The 23,072-nt window shown below is 39.2% G+C and overlaps 1 protein-coding gene across 8 annotated transcripts in view; it reads right to left on the bottom strand.

Annotated features, from left to right (window-relative positions):
* The window catches only part of msi2b (musashi RNA-binding protein 2b), a 256,295-nt gene that overhangs the window by 224,151 nt on the left and 9,072 nt on the right, over window positions 1-23,072 (bottom strand). For all 8 annotated transcript variants that reach the window (XM_063488313.1, XM_063488312.1, XM_063488316.1 and 5 more), the window contains exon 5: window positions 21,228-21,269. In XM_063488313.1, coding sequence (XP_063344383.1) covers window positions 21,228-21,269 — 42 coding nt within the window. The remainder of the gene's footprint in view (window positions 1-21,227; window positions 21,270-23,072) is intronic.

Genomic DNA, 23,072 nt, shown 5'->3' with positions numbered 1-23,072 from the left:
TTGCCCAGGCTCCAACACCCCCACCAATCCAAAATTATACAGTTGTAAGAAACGGATGGGTGAATATTTTGTTACTTTACTTACACACACATACACATACACAGTGAAATTTTCGTCCTGCGGTAACCTGCGCTTACTACACAGCAGTAAATGCAAATCTTCACTTAACTAAAGCTTAAATTAAGATTTGTTTTCCAGCAAGTGTTGACAGTGTATGTGCACCTTTCTAAAGGATGTGGTAGCTCATGGCAAACATATTTGCTCTGTTCACATTAATATTCAGCTACAACATTTGCTCTTATACCGCTAGTCAGCACAAGTGTAAATAACATTTGCAGCTTAAACATTTGTAACATGCAACTGTTCCCATGCTGCTTGACATTTAGCCGCTAGGCACACCGAAACATTAAAACAGCACATCATAAGATCTACAGATGTGTGACAAAGGAATAACCCGAATAAGCGAGTGGGGAACACAACCGACCCAGATGCTTTCACACAGGTGTGCGGCATGGTACAATTAAGCAATTAACAACCAATCACACTCTGTGGCATGTATAAAAATGCTGAGCAAGACCCAGTTTGTTTGCAAGTTTGTTACCAAGCTTGCAAGAGGAAATGAGCCGGGTTTGGGCGTGGACATCAGATGCTTCAGTCACAAGGCGGCTAAACCTGCTAGTGTTTCAGCAGTGACAAAAGTACGCCTGTTTTTAGATGTACTGGAACGACATCTTTAAATAGGTCAGAAATTGACAGGGAACACTTGATGACCATGATGCTAGTGCATTAGTGCAGTATGGAAGGAATAACAGAAGAGCAACTCTTCCTTGGGTGACTGAGAATGGCAGCGCAAGATGTGATCTGACTCTGTTAGCAAAAATAGTCTGTCGACAATTACACAGACAGCGATGTTATAGTAGGGTTTCAGTGCCTAAACCTCTTATTACAAAGATGAATGCGCATTTGAGAGTTCAGTGGTGCAAAAAAACATAGATGTGGGAGAAAAAAAAGCGATACGGTTAGATGAGTCATCCTCCCCATATTCTCAACAAAACGTTAAATGTGTGTATGGTGTATGTCAAGTAAACTGTACTTTCAGGCCACTGTTTGATCCCTGCAGTGAGGAGTTCCAGTGTCTATCTTTTACATCTTTGCTGGCATGGTTTATGTCCAGGGACCAAAGATGCTCTCAGACACCACCTTTATCCTGTGATGAAGCTATTCAATCCTGATTGAACAAAGACCCTATCTAAGGGGTCACTACATATGCTACTACCTTCACAGTCACCAAATCTCAACACAGCTGAACTTCTTGATGGATTACTAGACTTTAATCTTAAAATTAGAGTCAATTTAAAATGAAATGTTTGTCTTTAACTTGTTCTTCACGAGATGAAAGCCTACAACAGACACACAAACCTGACCTCTATCATTACTATCACCACTTGCATGTGTCTACATAAGGCAATCAAGAACTACACTTTTCAGCTCCTCTCTCCATCATTCTACTCCTTACGTGTAGAATTCCAGATGTTAGCAATCTGCATTTTTCTAAAGGACCATTCAGATGGCATAATCTATATTGCTAAATTCAGTTATTATAAACACAGACACCACTGTCCTCAGCTCAAAAGAATCAAGCACTGTGTGTGCCTTTGAGTCGTACATGTTTCAGTTGCTCTATTCTTGTTACCACATCAGGCATAAGATAGAAAGACAGATAGTCGACCCCGACTCTGACCACCAACTGCCATCCACAGACACCCCCGCCCTCAACAACCCCATCCACCTCATCATCAAAGCTGTGAATAAAAAAAAAAGAGAACAACATTGCCCGTCTTCCTCTTCCTTTTTTTCCCCACTCTCTTCATATCACAAGACTCTCCCACATCTACGAGTCTGAGAGGATACCAGCGACCAAAGGGTCAGTAACATGGCAACCAAGTCAAAAGGCCTCCATGCCTGTTACTCAGCAGGGTGCTGGCATTTACTTCTCCCATCCACCCCCCTGTTTCATCCTTGAGGCCCCAAGCCCCACCCAAGAGCCTAAAAGACATCCACTGTCCTTGCTTTCTCAGCTGCCTCCCTCTTCCTGAGTTAAGAAAACAATATTCCACAAACAAGAAAAAGAGAACTTCCTCTCCTTTTGTCTGTTGGGCAGGCCAAAAGGTGCTGTTTATTGCACTCCACTGCATGATGCTTGCCTCTACACACACAGACTCTTTTTGATGGAGGAAAAAAAAAGCGTAAAACCCTGTGTTTTCCTTCTATGCAGATAAAAAAAAATCAACAACATTGCCTTTCCTTCTCATTTTCTCAGACAAAGAAGTGAAAATATATGTCTAGGCATGTAGTTTAGATTTAGGTCATGGAGGTTGTTTCAATCTCTGTGAATTTCCATGAGACCTTTTTTTTTTTTTTTGCACAAACAGTCAAAGCAGAATACACTGTGTCAGAGCCAGTCTTCGACCAGCTGCTTGTTTCTTCACAGCATGTGGGCAAGATTTCCTCCAAGGTTTTAAATGGGTCACATTCTGGCTGAAGATGTCAGAAGTTATGCTTGCGCAAGTGGATAATCCTGAATACTTTGTTCAATATTGTAATTATGATTTTATCTCATTTCCAGGAAACAAAATTGGTGCATCACGCTTTTGCACCTGTAGGTATTGTGCTTTGTATCGTCACATTTGCAGAGCACTAAAGGCCCTAGTCGCTACTCCTTTATTGTAATTTATATTTGAAATTTTTAAATCATACCAAAAGCACACCACTGAGCCACATTTTTGCACCGGTTCTACTTTCTCTTTATTGTGATGAATGTGGGCATTGTTGTGCATTTTGAGTCACTCTCTTCTACACTGTCCTGCTGCAGTAATATTTACAAGAAAGACCAAAAATAGGTTGAATTAGGCTGAAAATTGTTCCCAACAAATGCAATTCAATTCTGTCTGACAAGCATTTGCACAAAAAGAAAAAAAACAACAACAACAAAGCCCAGCAGTTATGAACAGCTAACATCTTGAAAAAAATAATTTAAACTACATACAACATGAGCGACCCAGTTTATTAAATTTAAAGTTCCACTGAGAACTACTAAACCTCTGCTGAAAGTAACAGGTCTTTTCAGTTTCTGGTAAGTCGAGTGTCAATTTTTTCAAATAAAATGATTCATAACTGACTGCATTTTGTACTACGTTCAGTGCTACTAGATCAGGATGTTCAATCCAGACGAAACATAAAGCATCAAACAAAAGAAAGGTCTGCCGACTCCTTGCATGTAGACAACGTCCAGCTGAACATGCTTCAATTTATCAACCTATCAAAGTTCAGATTAACTGAGACTGTGGATTATGCAAGTGTGTCACTAAGGACATTTTCTGAATAATGAAATAAATGGACTAAGTATGTGAATCATAATGACTTTGTAAAGCTCATTAGATCCCTATAATGCTATATGAAGCTGCATTTGACACAAAGACTACTGCTGCTACATAATGGTGCAAACTATTGCAATTACTCAGCTAAATCAACCTCCCTTCCCACATAACAAATCCCAATTTAACCAAGAGATTTAAAACCAAATTACTACAAAATGAAAGATAATCATGTTGATTCACTATAAGGAACCACAACAACAGTTTTAAATTAAGACTTGGAAAATTAAAAAAAAGTACCAAGAGTTTTATAGTTCATCTTTTTTGCATTGTGTGCATATGAGTGGACTTTAAAATACAACGCCTCAGCATCAATGGAGTGCATGATTATTAAGCAAGGAAATACTAGACTGTGCTACGTGATTATCTGCGTTTAATTAGTGCGACACAGGATGGCGAGAATGCAAATCAAAGACAACAACATCTTGACGCCATTAAAGAGAAACTTGGGTTTGCTTCACTACAATCATGTATCCATTCTGAATTTGCATATTCAATGTAATCAATGATGATGCATCAAAGGCAGTATTAACACACCTGTTGTAGTAAGGCAGTGCAGCAACATACAGAAACCCAGAGGAAATATCATTTCACATTCATTCCCAATGTCCTACTCTGCATTATTACTACTGAGGATTCCAGAGTGGCACGATCTAATACGTATCTTCAGAAAAGGCGCGATGTTGTGCTTATAATCTTGCTAAAGGAGGTGATACTTCACCATCTTGTGCAGTTCTCAGTGACAGAGAGAGAAGGACTTGCCCAGAGTGAAGGAGCTAGTGGCAAGCTCATCGATCAAAGACTGGGAAATGTCAGACGGCAAGTACAAGGCAGAGTTTTTATGCAACCCCCATGTCTGCTAAAGGTATACCTCACAGGCAGTTACAATGAATAACAATGTGTTCTTTGTTTCCTCCACAATTAAAACACAGTTAGAGAACAAGTCCAGCCAAAAAGATCAATATTAATAGGAGTCTGGCACTCACATATACCACCTACTTCATATTGCTACAATGCCTTTAAAAATGGCGTCGCATTTTAATTTTAGCATAGAACTCAAAATTTAAAGCACAATCTTGCTTCTTTTGAATGCTACATATTTTATTTTAAATGATTTTTGCAAGCTTTCCTGTGAATATCAGTTGGATAATCTCTATATGTAACCAGTTTAATTAGCACCATCATGAAAGAATGGAAAACGTCATTACACGGTATATAATTCATAAACGTGTATTTTTTTTTTTTTTTGCATCTCAAAGCTTGTTTGTGAAATTTTCAGAATTATTTCCACATACGTTGTCTTCCTGCTTGGCTTTGGAATACTGTGCTTCATTTAACTGAATTTTGCCACAAACCACAGCTCTGCACCATAGAAAATCAATCTAAGAAAGCAGCATGTAGGCAAATCATCAGGTAGCCAGACACTATAACCGATCTATATATACACACACATATATATATATGATAGATAGATAGATAGATCCTGATGACAGAGAATAGAATGTCAAAGGATTAAAAATATGATCCAGTTATACCCATCAACGAACGATAATAAGCAAAATTACATTGTAATCAGCCAAGATACGATTCAGTGTTTGGCTAATGTGCTTTTGTGAGAAAAAGAGCTATCTAGTCTTATTCTCAGGGACTGACACTGTTTACCTAAAGACACCTGAAATGTTCCATAACCCACTCCAATGTTCCACTCCCATATTCAATATAAACAAGAGGCAAAGACATGCTACAGAGAAGAGGATAAAGGAAAAGTATTCCTGGAAACAGGGAGATAAGAAAGTTATAAAGGCACTGAGAAAGACTGAGTGTGGAGGGGAAGAGACTGAGAGAGAAAGAGACAGTGAAGCGGGTCTTCTGTCCAAGCCATTACCTTGCTTCTTGAAACACTACAGTGAGAAATGTGGTTATTGTTCAGTGGATCGATCCATCTGTATGCTGCATAGAAGGCGAATAAAGTATATTCTAATTACAAACTATTTTGCCGGAGCTTTACAAAACAAAGTAGCACACCTACAGGAAGGAATATTCTGCCACTGCTAAATTCTGTATTTTGCAAGCAACTCACTATTCACAGCGTTCCCCACATGAGCAATTTTAATAAACACAATTCAGAGACTGTTACCAAAAGCAGATTAACACACATTAGCAGTATTTGTGTACTACTAATATAATTTTTCTTGCCCTGAGAAGTTCAGCTCTACAGTTTAATACTATGATCCTTGCTAAATATGCAAGGATCTGACACAAGATCTAGCTGCTGAATCACTTTCTGACGTCTAAGATTCTTTAGTCAAGTGTGGGCAATCTTAACAAATCTAATAAATACTGTTAGCTTTGTTGCTGCTCACAACTTTCTCTCACATCACGTCTCCTCCCTTGTTCTATTCCTGTATAAAAGATTTTTCACAGATTTTTAAACATGCTGACATTTGTTACTAAAATGTCTGGCTTGTTCCTTTGGTTGTATAACATGCTCCATCCTGTCTTGTGGTATCTTTTAATAACTCGTGATATTTTTCTTTGGCTACAGTTCAGTTACAAAATTCCGATTACCACCTTTTTTTTTGCCTCCATGGCTATGCTTTATTGCTTTTTTTTGCTAATGTCTTAGCCAGTGGCTAAGCAGGTTTCCTCACTAAAATTAGATGAGCCGAGCTTCTAAGCTGAAACCACTCTGGGAGGAACACACATAATTTCTTTCCTGTTGGTGCCACGCTGTAATCAAACGATCGCAGGTCTAACAAAGAAATTGAGGATATAAGGGGTGCGTAATGAAGGCCAAACTCAATGACAGCACGTTTGCAGCTGTAATTTTAATGGCAAAGTATTCTATTAGAATCTCAACAAGCCTTAATTGTATAAAGCACAACCCCACTAAGCCGAATGATGTCATCTGCACATGCTGTCGGTTTAAATGTGGCCTTCCGAGACGAGCGTGCAGCCAGTGACATTTAATTGGAGGACAGAAAAAGTTATGGCAGCCTCGAAGAGACGAAAGGAAAAAGGGAATTTCTGTGACGACTTCATGTTTGTCAAAGAGATAAATAAAAGATGATAAACATGGATTAGAGGGGCCATTTTGTCTGTGGTCCTCTCTCTTTTAGTCCTGGTGACTTTGAGAAATATGTCTCTAAATTTAGCACCAGCTTTATCAAGCTGAGGCAATCCAGGGAAAAGAAGGACTTGGGAATAGAGAGCGCAAAAGAAAGAGACAAGGTTGAAAGGTATCTAAAAGACAGGTTCAGCAGACAAAAAGATTGAGGGTAGTTGAGGGGGATGCATTGTCTGTGAGATCCTGTCCATCACTTGCCACCTTCAGAATGAAAATACATCTTCACTAATATCCCCCCACTCTCTCTCTCTCTCTCTCTCTCTCTCTCTCTCTCTCACTCACACACACACACACACACACACACACACACAACCACAGGAGGAGAAAGAGATGTGAATTTCAATTAAGCAGGTAAGGAAATTAAACTAGTAATACAGGTAGAAAGTCATCCAAGCAGATAAAGGCTCTAATACTGCAAAGAGGGTAGAGAGACGAGGCGCACGGACAGAAAGACAAACTCATTCACACCCAAATATGCCGCACGTAACACGAAGCCAGAATGAAGGTCAGAAGAGTTCAAATGTAAAACTACGCCCCTACTTTTATTTGAAACATCAGTACTGTCTGTCTAATAACTGTCCACTCCACTGTGGAGCAAAACAGGGGCCTCATTAAGTGGCACAAACATAATTACCAATAACGTTAATGAATTCTTTGCCACTATTTACCTGTAATGCATTCATAGATGCTAGTGTTTGCTGGCGTTTTTATCAACAGTGGAGGCCCTGTCTACTTTATGCATATTAAGTGCTTCAGACAGCGCGGCTTGCCAAATCTCTGTATTCTTTAAAAACTTTAAAAGTAGCCACCCCAGCTAGAAAATGATTCTGAATGCAGCCACCGTATTACTTACTTCTTGGGTGAACTGGCATTAGGCATGAACTGTTTATTCAGTGGAAGGTTAAGGTCAAAAGAGAGGAAGCTTCCGGAAAAGATGTCATGTTTGTTTAATTTGAAAATGGGGGTCAATGCAATTTGGTTTACTGACAGCATGCTGCCATCAAATGCTAACTACGGGTTGACTTTTGGTAAGAGAGCACTGCACCAAGTGCAAAGTCATTCAACTGCACTGCTTCATATCCTGGGTTTGTTCTTCATTGTTATCTTCCCTGTCAGTTTGTGAAATAGTCACAAAAAAGAAATCTATTATTTTGTGTTCATGAATTATGTTTTTTTGAGTTATTGAGCACTAAACTGGAACTAATGCATTTTAATAGGACATATATTCCATGTCATGAGCATGGATTACATTTTAAACCAAACCACAATATTGTTGTAAAGCTGCTCGAGTAGTGTTTATTGTCTATCTCTAAGGATTTAATGCGTAATATATTTGCAATTAACAATGTATTTAAAAGTGATGCATGAAAAACTATGACAGGTAGGATTCAGACTTGAGTTGCTGGAACGACAGCTTAATCTTCCACCGCCCCTCAAACATCCAAATGTGGAATTTTTCTTGCTTTTTAATCATAATGTTGAAAAATTCACACCAACACAAAAAAGTTGAAAATCTGTGCCTGGAAAGACTCATCGATAGATTGCAGGTGGTGAATATAATAAATTCAGCCCCTCCTATCTGCTCCCCTATTTCCCTAGAATTGTCCTTGTTAAGATACAAGCTTTACATAGAACGCACATTAAAATGAAAGCACACTATGGCAGCAATTTAAACATCTGGAAATCTGGTCTATCTGAGTATCTGGACTCAGGCCATGACTGCAGTGCCACATTATATTAGCAAAAATCACCCGGTGTCACAATAAGAGTTTAATGTCTCAAAATTCTTTGTGCACATGTGGCGCATGCTGGCATGCATGTGCCGGCAAATTCAATATTCATTCAGAAGATGAAGTCAAAATGAATACTTAACACCCCGTCAATTGAGATTCATCGGATGTTCGTGTTTATTCATTTACCAGTATACACATCTGCTCAGTATTACATGGGAGATTAACTAGTTCCATGTGAAGGATTTATCTGAATGGAGAGTCATCATACACCTGTATTCCCTAATGACATAGGTAAGGGCTTCCCCTTACTAAATTAGTCAACTAAGTGGTTATTACAGACTTATTCTAGTGAGGTATTTTTATTCACTCATTTTCTATTTTCTATGCTGTCTGTTCCTTACTTAAAAACTGCAGAAGAAGGAAAATGATTTTGTTTCAGAAATACCTGCCTGTTTGTGTGTAATAAAAGACTTAATTTTACAGACTATTAGCAATTTACTTGAGTGCATGTATGGATTATTATGTTGTAAATGACTGTATTCATTTGACAAAAGTTAATGAAGAAAGAAGGTGAAAATAATTTGGAGCAATATAAATGCAAAGCGAACAGAAGGTCAAAGTTGGCCTAATTAAAAGTGCTATAAAATTGGCTAGTGCTATAAAAATGCCGCATGTAGCTATCAATTAGAAATCACAAAATGGTCTTAGGCGGTAGCAGCAAGGAAATGAATCTGTCAACACTTTTCATTATTGTATGATAACACGGGAGAAAATTAAGTCACAAAATAACTGTTACAAGCCAAAGTTGAACTGCTTGTTATTATTTCACATTCTCGACTAGCAGGAGAGGAGAAAGGAGGGGAGAGGAGGGTTTTCTGTTTTTTTTCCACCCTATTCGCTGGGATGTTTTTGCATTTCCCAACTGTGTGTCACAGGGGATCTTCTTTTAATGAATCAAGGTGAAAGCACAGGCAGTGGTCCAAATTCATGGCATTGCTTTACCACATGTAGAGCGTGTAGGTGCAAGAAGACTTTTTCTTTGGTAATTTTGCATCCAAAGATGCTGGCACAGCAGCGGCACACCTGCAGCGCAGCCGCAAAAAAAAGGTTGGATTAGAAGGAATAAATTACCAGTTGATGTGGTAGAAGCCAGTGTCAATCACAGTCAATTAAATTAGGTCCCTTCATTTCTTTTAAAAGCAACAAGCTCCACACCATGTGGTTAAAGCAGTTTTACTTTAAAAAGAAGTCCAAACTGGCAGCCCCGCGAAACCCTCTGAATGGAGGCAAACAGTGTGTGTGAGGTGCATAGCTGTGAGTGGCAAATATTAGAAATTGAAAAAGTGCTGGCAAGACATATGATATCCAATTTACCATTGAATTAATTCACTGGAAATACTGAAATCTCACAATTGGCACAATAAATCAAATTTGTGAACAGCCAAGCATGGAGCTGACATTACCTCTGAATATTTTCTGAGAATGGATAATGTGCAGTAATTACTTTAGTTAAGCAATGGTTTCAATTACATAGAGAACATTGAAGTCCCACCTGAAACGGTATTTAATCATTTCTTTTGTTAAAAAAACACTTGACTAGTATTTATGATCGGTGGAGCAACTGATGCAGTCAGACTGAAAGAAACCAAGTTGCACGACAAGGTCACTAACTCAGAAAGACTGATGCATGTGTGGAGGTGATGGTTTGTTACTGTTTAGAACTCTGTGAAGATAATTAGCGCTGTCTCACATGGACTACAAAGACCATCTAGCTGCAGAATTACTTATATTGTTAGGTGGTGGTGGGGGTGGGGGGGATTCATAACCTGCTGTCTATAATAACCACTGTTATTTTATTAATTCAACATGCACTTACTCCTTTATATTTTACAACTGCAGGACAAAGCAGCTCACAATTTATACGCAAAAAAATCGTACAGCAGAAGAAAAAAAAAAGATGCTTTCTGTTACAAGGTCTATTTTGTTATTTGCAGACAGAGCACTCAAATGCTGTCTAATAAAGTCGCATTTTTTGACTTCTAAGTCACAGAAGTGCATAAGGTGCACTTGGAAACGACATCACTCTGGAGACCATTTCATTAAGCATGAAAAGAATTGAATTTGACTCAGATCTGGATGCAAAAATCTGCATTTGAACACTGTTCATCCATATGAAATATTGCCTATAAGTAAAATACCCCAAACAATCACATCATACACGAAATTATCGTTTTTAATATTCTGCCACTTTTCTCCTCAATTTTTCAAGCACCATGTGATCATTATGCACTGAGTCTGTGCACACACACGGTGTCTGATGCATGCCTCACTTTTGTGCAAGCTCACTCTTTTACACACATACTGACACATGCACTGTATCCTATTCATATTACATATTGCTCATTTTGAGACTATACACAAATATAAGCATTTTTTCCCCCTCCTTCTGGCGCCAGATTGTGTTTACATCTGAATTCTTTTCCGACTTAAATTAAATGCAAAATCTAATCTCTAGGACAGGCACATAAACAGACAAATACAAATTATGGTGAGCCCACATGAAAACACAACACAAATTTATCCAGATGATAAAATATGATGTGGCTGACACTGCCTCCAATGAAAAATTATTGGCATGAGCCAACATGTCAGCAGTATAATCGTGAATGATGTGCGGAAGAGAAAGGTCACAGCTGAGGACCGAGGCATTATGTAGAGGAACAGCTAAGCTCTTTAGCACCCTGACTTAGATGCAGTAATTCAGTATTGAAGGCTTGGTGTGTAACACATGCGTACCGTATATTTTTTAGGTACACAATATGACACATTGCAGCAGCAGCTGTCATTGTATAAAAATAAAAAATAAGCATACGACTTAAGCTCACTGCAGATTACAGAAAGTCACAGATTTTTTTTCCCCATTTAGTTTGAAAAATTGTGCATTATTATGAATCCGAGAACAGACAACTCCATATAACCTAGCATAGCAGCGCAGCCTCTGCTATTATATATCTTCCCTTGTTTTACCACAACCATATGAACATATCCAGATTTTCCAAGAATACCATTAAGATTTTATGTTACGTTGGACCATTGAGAAGCACATATTAGCTGTTGGCGCTGGAGTGACGGCAGCCTTTCCAAGTAGCTCTACAACACCGCACCTTTTCTTAACTTTTATTTCTGCTCACATTCTGTAACTTCTGTCGGTGCTGTGCTATTGGAAACCGAATTTCCCGGAGGAACCCACCCGAGGGATTAATAAAGTTTTATCTAATCTAATCTCTCTCCAATATTTACGCCGTAAAATTGAATAATAATAATTTTAAAAGACAAATGTAAACTTGCATTTTTGCCTTAAAATTAAGTAATGTCAACTTCCAAGGGGAAGGCAGTGCTCAGTGCTACAGTCACGACACAGAAAACAGTGGTGCGACCAACATTATTGCAGCTGTGTGCAATCAGTTGCTTTGAGGGCTGTGACTACTTGCAACCAGTTGAGTCAAATCCCCTATTGTAAAGAGACATGTCACAGACAAGCCATGTTCATCAGACCGATTGCAATGTGTTGGTCAACTGTTTGCATTTATAAATGAAACATCAATCTGTCTGTCTAAGGCAAACAACAACTGTTGGAGACAGGTTGCCTTCCTCCATATAAACTGTGTCTTGCGATCTAAAGTGGTAGTGAGGGTGTTCAAACTCTGAGGAACCAGCTGGTTGCTGGAACTACTACATACCAAAGTAAAAAGGTTCTATTATTTAAGCTAAATGCATTTTATATAACCTCAGTTTAGAAGATTTTATAGTAAACTTAACTTAAGCTATAGTTAACACAGAAAAGTCTACTGTAATCGGTCTAGTTTTTTTGTTTTTTTTTAGAAAGCACTCATATTTGTGGATTTATAGTATGTGTTGAGAGGCAGAGACCTCAGTTTCTATCACATAGGCCACACAGGAACACTGGTTTTATTAACACTTGCACAACAACCATGAACATCTACACTCATTCATTAATCGCAACAGGACTCTTGGTCATTATTCTTGGCCACACAAACACTGGAAACCACAAAACACATCCACAACACTCAAAGCCTAGACATAACTGAAATAATGATCACACCACTAGTAAGTTAAAGTTAAAACATCAGCAGTCCCATGGGCATACTCCACAATATTGCATATTCATGTACTGAAGTACAAAATAGTACAAAAGAACTACTAAACACAACTGCACTTGTGAGTATCCAGGAAAACTCAGGCTAAGTAGGAACATTTAGTGTAAATCAGTTGAATGCACTAGCTTATATAAAATAAGCATGCTTTATAAAGGACACTTGCTTTAGAATTTAGCTACAATGCATTATGCTCATAATCTTGAAACACTTATATCCTGTTAACCTTTTTTATCTTATATCAGCACCATCTGTTTAAATGAAAAAGTAATTCACTCAAAATTTTAGCATTTTAATTAAACAACAAAGCTTTCAGTGGTTTCAGCTAATTACATAATATGTATACATTGGAGTGATAACAGATACACAGCAGTCACCTTCAACTAAAGACATTTTGCGGTGTAAAACAAAGAAAACACAGCCGATGAGAGTGACAAGCAAAATAATAGCACAGGTTCTCAAAATGTATAATTACAGCAAAGAATGTATTTTCATTACTGGCTTGTTATTTGTTGTCTCATGTTTGGTTATTATTAGAATGTTACTCAACTGACTGCATGAGAACAGTGACAAAACAAATTATTACACTGAGAAAGGCCTTTATGTACTTATGAGTTACCTCTGTCGTGTGATCGAAGCTTGGGGAAAATGTTGTTAAATAGATGCTGTGCAGCCTCCTCAACCCCTGAGCTTAGTTCCAGAAATGTGTCGCAAACAAGCAGTTCAATCAGAAAAGGGAAACAAAAAGCTATTGACCATCACTGCTAATCACACCACCCACAATAGCACAGCTAATAACCTGACAGAGTTGTCTAGCTCAAAGAATATCAGTCTTAATCTGAAAGGTTGGTGCCCTGAAAAAAATAAATAAATAAAAAAATCAGGACAGCACATAAAAACTGAACTGTCAAACAACGTCAAAGTGAGAAAGAGCTATCTGGCGGGCGAAATTCCAATATCTTATACTAGAATGACAACTGGATCCAATCATGGCAGAACACTTCAGTGAGCTGGTCAGGCATCCTTCCAGTCCGACAGACACATCCAACTCAAAATGATCACACTTAAGCTTCACTTTTATAATTACAAATCAACTCTGGATGCAGTGTGGCTACTGAATGTTTAAAACCTCACTCCTAGAGATGAGTCACGAATAAAGCTTTAAAAAAAAGAAGAAGAAAAAAAGACAGATTTACAAAACACAACATGTTCTGTCAGGGTTTTTTTTAAATAAAAATTAAAAAAAAATAATAATATAAATAAATAAGCACCAGTTAAATTCAACCTCAAAACTCCAGCTAAATCGTCTTAAAGCAATATCACATGTATAGCCTTGATGTGTACTTATTAATACAAAATAATCATATACTTAGAGATCCTCCTAAAACTTCTCCCCATTTTTCCAGTAAGAAATGCTGCTATTATAAATAGCCATAGGTCTTTTTGTAATAACTTCACACATCTTGACACCCCTGAGCCTCTCTTGCTGTGGGTGCCATATGTCACTCTTTGTTGTACCGATCCCAGACAGCATGTACAAAAGCAGAACCACAGGTGTAAAGTTATTGAGAAGCAATGAGAAATCAAAATTGGATGGCAAGGTAACGTGTCTGACAACACAATAGAACTCATCATCCTGATTAAGCTGGCCGTCCCTTTTTAATTATTCCCCATGTTTCATTCGAACGCGATCTCAAAGAGGTCACAGTTAAAAAATTAGAAATGCCTTCTAAAGCCCCTCCCCGATGTAATGCCTTGGATGGGTAGAGACTTGAGAGGATGGAAAAAAAAGATGTTATTGTTAAACCAATTTTTTTTTTTTTTTTTTTTTAAATTTACAAGACCTGCCGCATTATTGTAGAGCGCTAATATCCAAGAGTGCTACAGCTGAAGAGGCCCCAAGGTCAGTGATGCTGCTGCGTTGTGCTGACCAAAGCCACTTAGATTCCTGGTGACATCGTGATCAGAAACAACTGCAAAAGCAAATCCTAAGAACTAGCTGCAGTCGATTGTTTTGTAACTACAGCAACACACAAAAAAAACATCAAACAACACTAAAGTCATTTACCATGCATATTTCAGGAAATGCATTGTTCCTTTCTAAGTACTTAAAGGCTATTTTCCAGGAGCGAACAAAAGGTCTCCAGATGTGCTAAAATGTTTTTCCAGTAATCACAGTTATTTCTGATCCTTTTTATTAGATTTATAAGTAAAGCCCAAGAACACAGGTATAACACCGACCTGTGATGTATCTGCTCTGGTCTACCTAGTACATGTTGAACTTGTGTGTGCTTGTGTTTGTATTTCTCGTGGTACGTGTGTGTGTGTGTGTGTGTGTGTGTGTGTGTGTGTGTGTGTGTGTGTGTGTGTGTGTGTGTGTGTGCACAGAGGCTTTGATAAGAGGTCTTGAGAGGTATAGTGGAGGACCATGCCCTCCTCTCCTCTGCACGCCTCTCCTCTCTATCCTGGCTAGCAAGCTGTCCTCATTACTGTCAGTCAGCATCAGGTTTAGCAGTGCCAGGCTCCTGCACAGCCCTCTGTCCTCTCTGCCCTGCCAGCACTAGCCTGCCTGACGGCTGCCATTGGTAAGCATTGTAAGAGCCCCTCAATCCCCTAGAAAACCTAATTACTCTCCACCCGCAACCAAGGAGACCACAGCAGGAAAAAAAAGCGAAGCAGAGGAAAGAAGAATCGCACGCAGGTACCCTCCATTTATAAGCGCAATAGCAATTATTCAAACAAAAGAAAATGTGTATTCAAATTATATTTGCAGTAAAATAAATAAATAATAATAATAATAATAATAATTACACTAGCATTCACATTTACAAATCATTTATATTTCAGTTGAAGTATAAATATTGGTGGAAGGCATTAAAAAAAGGAACACAGGATACATTTAGAAAGTGTGAAACATTAAAAGAAAAAAAATGCACGAATCAAACTGAGCATTGCTTTGACTACCCGTTAACTGGGTCACTCAGTTGGTGATTGTGTCTGACCACCAAACAAACAGTCATTCATATGTCTCTGCTCTGGCCCCATTTTCATCTGGAGCAGTTCCACCGAGGCCACTGAAAGCAAAGGAGCTGACGGGTCAGGGATTTAAACCCATCTCCAGCTTCAGCACAGCAGCCATTACCACAGGGGGAAAAAACAACTCCTTGTGTCAACCCCCATCTGAGGAGGGGCTTATTCATGTTGGCTGCACATCTGCTTTTTTCAGGGGGTGACACAAGAGTGGCAGCGAAGAATTCCCATCAAGTTGCTTGTCACTTTCCTGTCGTCTTGGTCAAAGTTGTCTTTGCTTACTATCGGACTGTCTCTTGGTCTCAGTGAGGAGCATTTAGTGTCAGTTGTAAAGCCTGATTTCAAAAGTGCATTTATTTCAAGAGATAAAGAAAATATTTTTTTCTTTCAGCTGGACATCGTGGTCACTCACCGGGATAAGACCTGTGCCACAAGCCTTGAAATGCAATGTCAGGTTTGGATAATAGCCTGCACAACACAACATTCGCTCCCTTTCTTCTACTCTGTGTGCTATCTGCACAGCAGAAATTGCTTGAAAAAGAAGAAGCCTAATAGGAAATAATGTTCTTTAACACTGGAAATATTTGGGAGGGCTCACAGTCATAAAGTGACGCTCACCAAAGATAATGATCCGGCATTCTGTTGCACGAATTACATTATAGACTTTTGTCCTTGAATATTCTTTCGGACTCGTGCAGCTGTGCAGATCTGAGTTGGAACGGGGAAGCTGGTGCTTTTAATAAACTCACAGGGACATTCAAAGGGGCTGGCAGCTACGGAGGTTTCATTTTCCCAGCAGTGAGCTGTGTCATTTAAAATAAGGATCATTTTGACAAGGGGAATATCATAATGCTAAATCTAGATCAAATAACCGAGCAAGGTGTAAGACTAGATTTACAAGGCCTTGTAATCCTGAAAGACTAAGAAAGAAACGGGCACAGAAAGGGGAGGATGTAGCAGTGAGGAAGAATGATAGATTGAGAGATAAAATATTAAAAGAAAACAAGCAAAGGAGACAGTTTTGTTTTCAAATGTGGATATCAAACTACCTGTTTCCAATACAGTGTGTGTACATGTGGTCACAGCACAAATGGCCTGGGGAAGGGAATACAGCTTTGTTAGTTGACTTCATTAAAACTTGAGTCTTGAAATTTCTAGAACCTCAATACACCTGGGAGGTTTTTTCTTCTGCAAGCAGCCACACAGAGCGCAAACAGTCCCTAAGAGAGATGTGTGGAACGCCGTCAAGTGGAGGAGGTTGGGGCACTGGTCAATTTGCCATTCACAGAAGAAAAAAAAAAAGAAAGAAAGAGGAAAGAAAGGAGGCAAAGGAAAAAAGGGAACGTGACGTGAAAAGACAGACAGGGAGACAAAGAAGGAGGCAAAGAGAAAGGGGGGAAACTCCAGCTGTCAGAGACAGGCCAGCACTAACAGAGGGCCGTGAACAGGGAAGCCACAGTCACAGCTGCCACAATCTAAAGTAAAATTCAGGACAGTGGTTAAATGGTGGATCTGTCTGATGCCCCTAAATGATCTCAACCAGTTTACTACCACAGTTACCTTTCTTGCTCGCTGATAAAGCAAGCGGTTTGCAAATCTTAAGTTTCAGTAAAGAAAACTGCAGCGGCAAACAAAACGAGCATCTCTCAAAGTGTTGTCACAGTTGCTTTTTTTGCAGTACACATTTCTTTTTTCCTGCACAAAGATTCAACATCCTATAGACTCCCAGAGACGCACCGACTACCTCTTCTCGATGGCTTACATGGCAAATCCCTTTATGAGGTACAAGGGAAGGGTTACGCCCATTGCTCTGTAAATGGATGTTGCTCTTTCCTTTCATTTCCATAACAAGCCATCAGAACTCATCTCCCACTGAAGTGGCCACAGTCCCACTGGCAATTAAAATCATGCTGGGACATGCCATGGTTGTGTGTGACTCCACTGTGGGAAACAAAAGCACCGGCAGCAGCGGTAATGACGCCAACAGTTGAGTGGTAAATCTCGAGCAATGTCGGCAGAAGCCGTCTCTTTGATTTCTCCAGGAAACCCAGAGCGGGCCTCGTTTACATGTTTCAGTTTGAGCGTTACTGCAAAATATCAAACGAGAAGATCGCACAGAACAGCATCAACTCATCTCTGTCTTCTTTACTGCCTTCTATATACAGTGGCAGTACTGAAAAGGTGGGTGGGTTGTTGATAGTTTCTCTTTATTTTTCAGAGAATTTTCAATTTCTAAACAAGCCTGAAATTTAGTTGGGGAAAAATAGCAATTCTGAACGGCAGATTTAAAACTTGCTAAAATTTAAGGGGTTTGCAATAGACTTTAAAAATCTATCAAGCATCTACACTGATAACGAGACAATTATGTACTACTATCTGTCTGATTAAACCCAAAAGGTTATTAATCAGCCCCATTTTACATTCCCATTATTGTTGTTATTAATTAGAGCAGGATGTTTCAGTCTCCAGAAAAAAAGAAAAACCCCGTTTCTTACACTTATCACATCTGCTAACTAATTTCCAGATGGAAATGTAGACAAATATTTTTACAGTTTTACAGAAAACTATAGTACGTGGTGATGAATAAATTTGGTATTCGCATCCCTTGTTCAAAAGTAACCTCATTGCAATGCATCTAAAGTACGTAAAGGTGATAATAAAATAATTTCTGTCAAAAGGGAAACTACACGTTGAGAATTTGCAAAGAAATCGTGGCATTCTAAAGCTACTTTTAGCAGCCTATCTAACAAAGCCACAGCTATCCCCAGCCAGGCTAAGAGGAGACGAGGCATAAATGAATGTGCATAAAGCACTTTGCATCACATCATCATTGTTTAATCCTTTCACTCTCATCTGTCAATCATCCTCAGATGCAACCTAATCCCTGAATATTTGTGGACCGGTCTATATTGATACCTTTGACATGACTTGTAAGCACAGCTTCTATTTATAATAAAAAATGTTCTTTTTAAGTCATGAGATAAGCTTTAGTTGGGTGACATTATTCATTTGTAATGTGGGTGCCAGTTTGCATTTCTTTAGCCTGTTTTTTTTGATTGACAGGACCTGTGGTTATCTCCCCTTTGTGCCCTTTACCAATATTATGGTGCAGATAGTCACAAAACCCCCCTAAGATTACTCAAATCATACATATACATGATTCTCAAACGCTGGGTGGAAATCAGAGGGAAACAGTTCTCTGTGACTTACTCGTCATATCTGCAAAAAACTGACTCGTACAAACAAAAACAAAAAAGTCAACTGTCTTATTATGACAGCAACTTACATTTCATACAATGCTGACATTAGAAACACAAAGATTTCACGTTCGTTCTTAAACGGGACAAATGAAGGCAAACTGATTTGTCGTACATGTTATGTCAGATATGAATCAAAACAAGGGCGTGTCCACTTTCAGGTACCCCAATGATCGTCTGTCGCTTTTCTCACTGTCTCTTGACACTTGGAACTGTCCGTGTTTTGGGGCAGTGTCAGTTATGCCTGCTGATACAAGATGTTTTTCCTGTGATCCTGTCATCCCAGTGCTAACACCTTCAGTTGTTTACAGTGAAATGTCCTCCGTGTTCACCTTCACCTCCTGTCTGTTTTCAGCATTACTCTACGTGATGTACATACTGTATAGAGTTACCATGCCGCAGCGTTCGGCAGCGCGAGGTCATTGGCAGGGTTCACCTGTGAGGTCATTGCTAGCCGTGAGAAAATTAACGCTGATTGGTCTCGTCACGATTTGCTCCCCAAAGCTCGTGCCGCTGAGGCAACTGCCAAGACGAGCTTCCTTAAACAATACCCTATTCACCGGCAGGCATAAGCAGCCAGGCAGGCACACAGCGGAGTCGGGGAAAAGGGACAAAAGAAAGTATCCACCACAGAGAGACAGAGAGAACTTTCTAAATGGGAAGTTCCAAATTAGACTTCTTTTAAAGGTCTTTTAAAGTACAAACCCATGCAATGTTAATCTATCTGGCTTAATCCCATTGCTTTAAGATCCTTTATAATCCACATTCAATACAGCCATTTTTCTCCTCTAACAAGCTTGCCCTATAGCCATTTTATAAATCATTGGTACAAGGTTTGTGTAGTGCCACAAATTCTGTTATGGTGTCATTACTTCACTGAGTTATGAATCACGCAAGGTAGAATGACAAATATGTTTAAGACCTGTAGAACTGCTCAAAATATTGTATTTCTGTGTGAGTCATGGCAAAAAAAAAGAAAAAGTGGTATAATGCTCTTTTAAAAAAGATCAGCAATAACCACGACAGCAGTGGAGTTTCTGGTTCACTTAAAAACTGGAAGCATCATCAAACATCTGAGCTGTTTTACTGCACCTTGGACTTTTATGAGCAGGGCTTACAGCAGACGAAGTTAAAGTGATATACTTGCCACACAAGAAAACAGAGAAACACTGGTAGTTTTTCAGCCATATGCCGATATCCTTAAGTCACCATGTGCTGTGGCTTTGAAAGTCTGCACTGCCAATTCCTTATTTGAAACCTAACCAAGTCTTTAACAATGCCTCTCTCTGATCCGGTGGAAAGGAGAAAATCTATTATCGATTTCCACCTGGTTTAGGTGGAAAAAGCCCTGATAGCGATGCTGAATAGCGCTACAGTGTGCTGTGCTATAGCCTCCACAGTAAAAGCTGGGGGATGGTGTGAGAGGGCATGTCAACAAAGCCTTTGACTGTACGCCACAACACCATCTGCACATGCTGAATTTTTAATTGTCAATAGAACTGCTCAAGAACAGTAATCAAGAAGACAAAAGATAATGCGCATCATGAAGAGCCTGTACCACAGTTCCTGCGTGATTGGAGTTGGGCTTATTTTTTAAAATCACCCATTGTTTCAGTGCTAATTGTGAGAAATTCTACACGCATGCAACACAACAAAGATATTTCTTAATCACTTGTGATATTCAATCCCATTCAACTCCAGACCAACTCAACAGACTTCGAATTCAACCAGTAAATGCAATTCATCACTGTCACTGAAAAGTCACCAATCATTTCTCGCAAATTCAGTCAGGGTAATACAGGCCTGTTCACTCCAAAATATAATTCACCGTTCTGCATAATGTGCACCTTCAAAACCACATGAAAGGAAGGTCTTAATTCCACTTTCAAATAATCAGATTTCCTCCTTTCACCCAAATGTAGAAGTTTCAACCAACAGCCTGCATTCTCTGCAGATATATTAGAGCCCGTCTCCTGTCAGTCATGACCCTGTCAAGTCAAGAGGCAAGTTGCCAAAGCAAGATGGTTTCACCACTTAGACTCTGATGCATTAAACAGACAATAAAGCTTGATTTAATACTGCTGCAGACTAAAATCGGAAACCTCTGCTACAGGATTGTCATAATAAGACAGAGTTCATTTCAAAACATTTGCCACTGCAAACAGCTGTGATGAGGAATGAAATAAGCAAATCAGGATAAAAACAATGGAAAAAATATTATATGGATAGAAAACAGTGGGGTAACGAAGAAAAACAACATAACCTTAATCATGCTGAAAATTTCCTTTAAGTCTCATGTTTTCAACTTTAATTGCTTTGGTGAAACAGCGCAGACAAGGTGAGAACAATGGGTGCAGACTATTTTTTTTATCTCTTCGTATCTGCTGTGTGAGCACACAAAATTAGGTAAGCTAGTGACATGAGGCATAATCATTTTCTTTGAGCGGGGATAGTGACCAATTTTTTCTTACCTTAGGCTGGGCGCGACGGGGAAAGGCAACCTTAGGATCAATCTGAAATGAGAAGAGAATAGCAAAATTGTTGTTAAAGGATAGGCTGGTATATCTTCGGGGTGAAAGGCACCGAACAGGTGTCCACAAAGGACCCCGGGGTGAAACCGCCACACTGCCGCATTTTGACTCCTTTAGACTCCTTGAGAATATAATTACTAGTACTTCAGTGGCAGTTGTACTATATTGGGTATTTATTATATGGCTATGATGTTGGATTTTTTTTTTTTTTTTTTAACAGGAACCCCCCCAACCCCAAGAATATTTTGATCTATAAATGCGTAAATCAAGAGGAAGAACAAACCTTTCTTTTTCAAATTGCTTGAATGTCTCATCAATGGCTGAGAAATTGTGAACAATGATAATAATTCATCTTTTTTAAGATTTACAAAAGCTTCATAATTAACATGTACTCTTCAAACCTAGAGTCGCCTTTAAGAGCTGACAAAGTTATCACAATTACAAATTAAAGTCAATATGAATAGCGCAGCAAAGCAGTAAAAAGAACACAGAACGAAGACGGTGGTACCGCTACATTACTGCGTCTAATCTTTGACACAGTCGGGTTAAGGATAGGGTGAAGTTTCACTAAAGGGCAGACTAGGTCATGGCTCTGGGTAGCTGATAGACTACAGAGATTGGTAAGAGAACAGTGTGCCACGGTTTCCTCCTGCTATGAAAAACTGCCACACACTGAAAATGAAGGACACCGTCCCTTCTTTGTCCTTATCACGTCTTTGTCTTTATCATATATCACAGCAGCTTCGTGGCAGCTTTAATCTCCACCTACGTTAAGGAGCTACTACCGGAAGTTGAAAACAATGTATAGGGAAGTGCCTGCTATGAAAGAATCATAGCCATAGAATCGATGTTGTTCAGCTAAACTACTGGTAAAGAGCACATTGATATATTTTTTAAATAAAGTTAAATCGTATATGTATAATCTCAGTGACCAGTTCATTTGCAAACTGTAGTAAAAGAACCTGATTACTCAGTATATTAATCCCTACTGCAAAACAGCTTATCGTTTAAATTTACTGTTGGCCTATCAGCTAGCCTGGTTCCTTATAAATGATACAGGTGCACAGTTTAGTCCAGCAACTGGCTTTGTTTCCCGTCATGATTGTCACTAGGCAGACCAAAGCATTTAAAGAGAGCTGGCCAATATCACCGGCCTCATTACTCACTGTGGCAAATTATCTACAATTGATGGAGCTCAATGACACATTCTAGGCACAACACTCAGTGCACTGAGCAATGTACCTTAGGAAACCACATATTAATTGCTGTAAATTACCATTTGTGTTTTCAGGCCTAAATACTGGTGCTCCCAAATTAGCTGTTGATGCTGTATAGCAAAAACAAAGAAAGAACCCCCAGTGTTAAAATAAAGTTGGCGTGGAGACCAGCCACACCAATGTTCCGCTGGTCGTGGTCGCAGCAGAGGCCCGCTTTTATTTTAGGCAGGAATTGCTGATTGAATATGACAGGAAGAAAATGAGAGTCTGGGGCCGGTGACGCCTCCAGATATTGCCAAATAACTGGGAGGATGCATCAGATCAGCCTGTTTCTCCATCTTGTGCTTGTTATCTCATTAGCTACATCTTCCTCATTAATTTCTCTGGTATAAAGGTATGTGGTGGGGGGTCTCATCAACCTTGCACTTACAAGTGAAGAGGAACTGTCTGAAACAGCAATGTCATCCTAAACTCTCATCGCCTGGATGCAAATTTGAATTTGAGGGGGGAAAAAAAGAAAGAAAGAAAAAGAAAATCATGAAACTCTTCATGTTGTTCCATATTGTGC

The sequence above is a fragment of the Pelmatolapia mariae genome, linkage group LG10_11 (genome assembly GCF_036321145.2).
Source record: "Pelmatolapia mariae isolate MD_Pm_ZW linkage group LG10_11, Pm_UMD_F_2, whole genome shotgun sequence".
In the NCBI taxonomy this organism is placed as follows: domain Eukaryota; kingdom Metazoa; phylum Chordata; class Actinopteri; order Cichliformes; family Cichlidae; genus Pelmatolapia; species Pelmatolapia mariae.
Note: the sequence above shows the minus strand (reverse complement) of the source record. Positions and strands in the feature narration are given on the sequence as shown.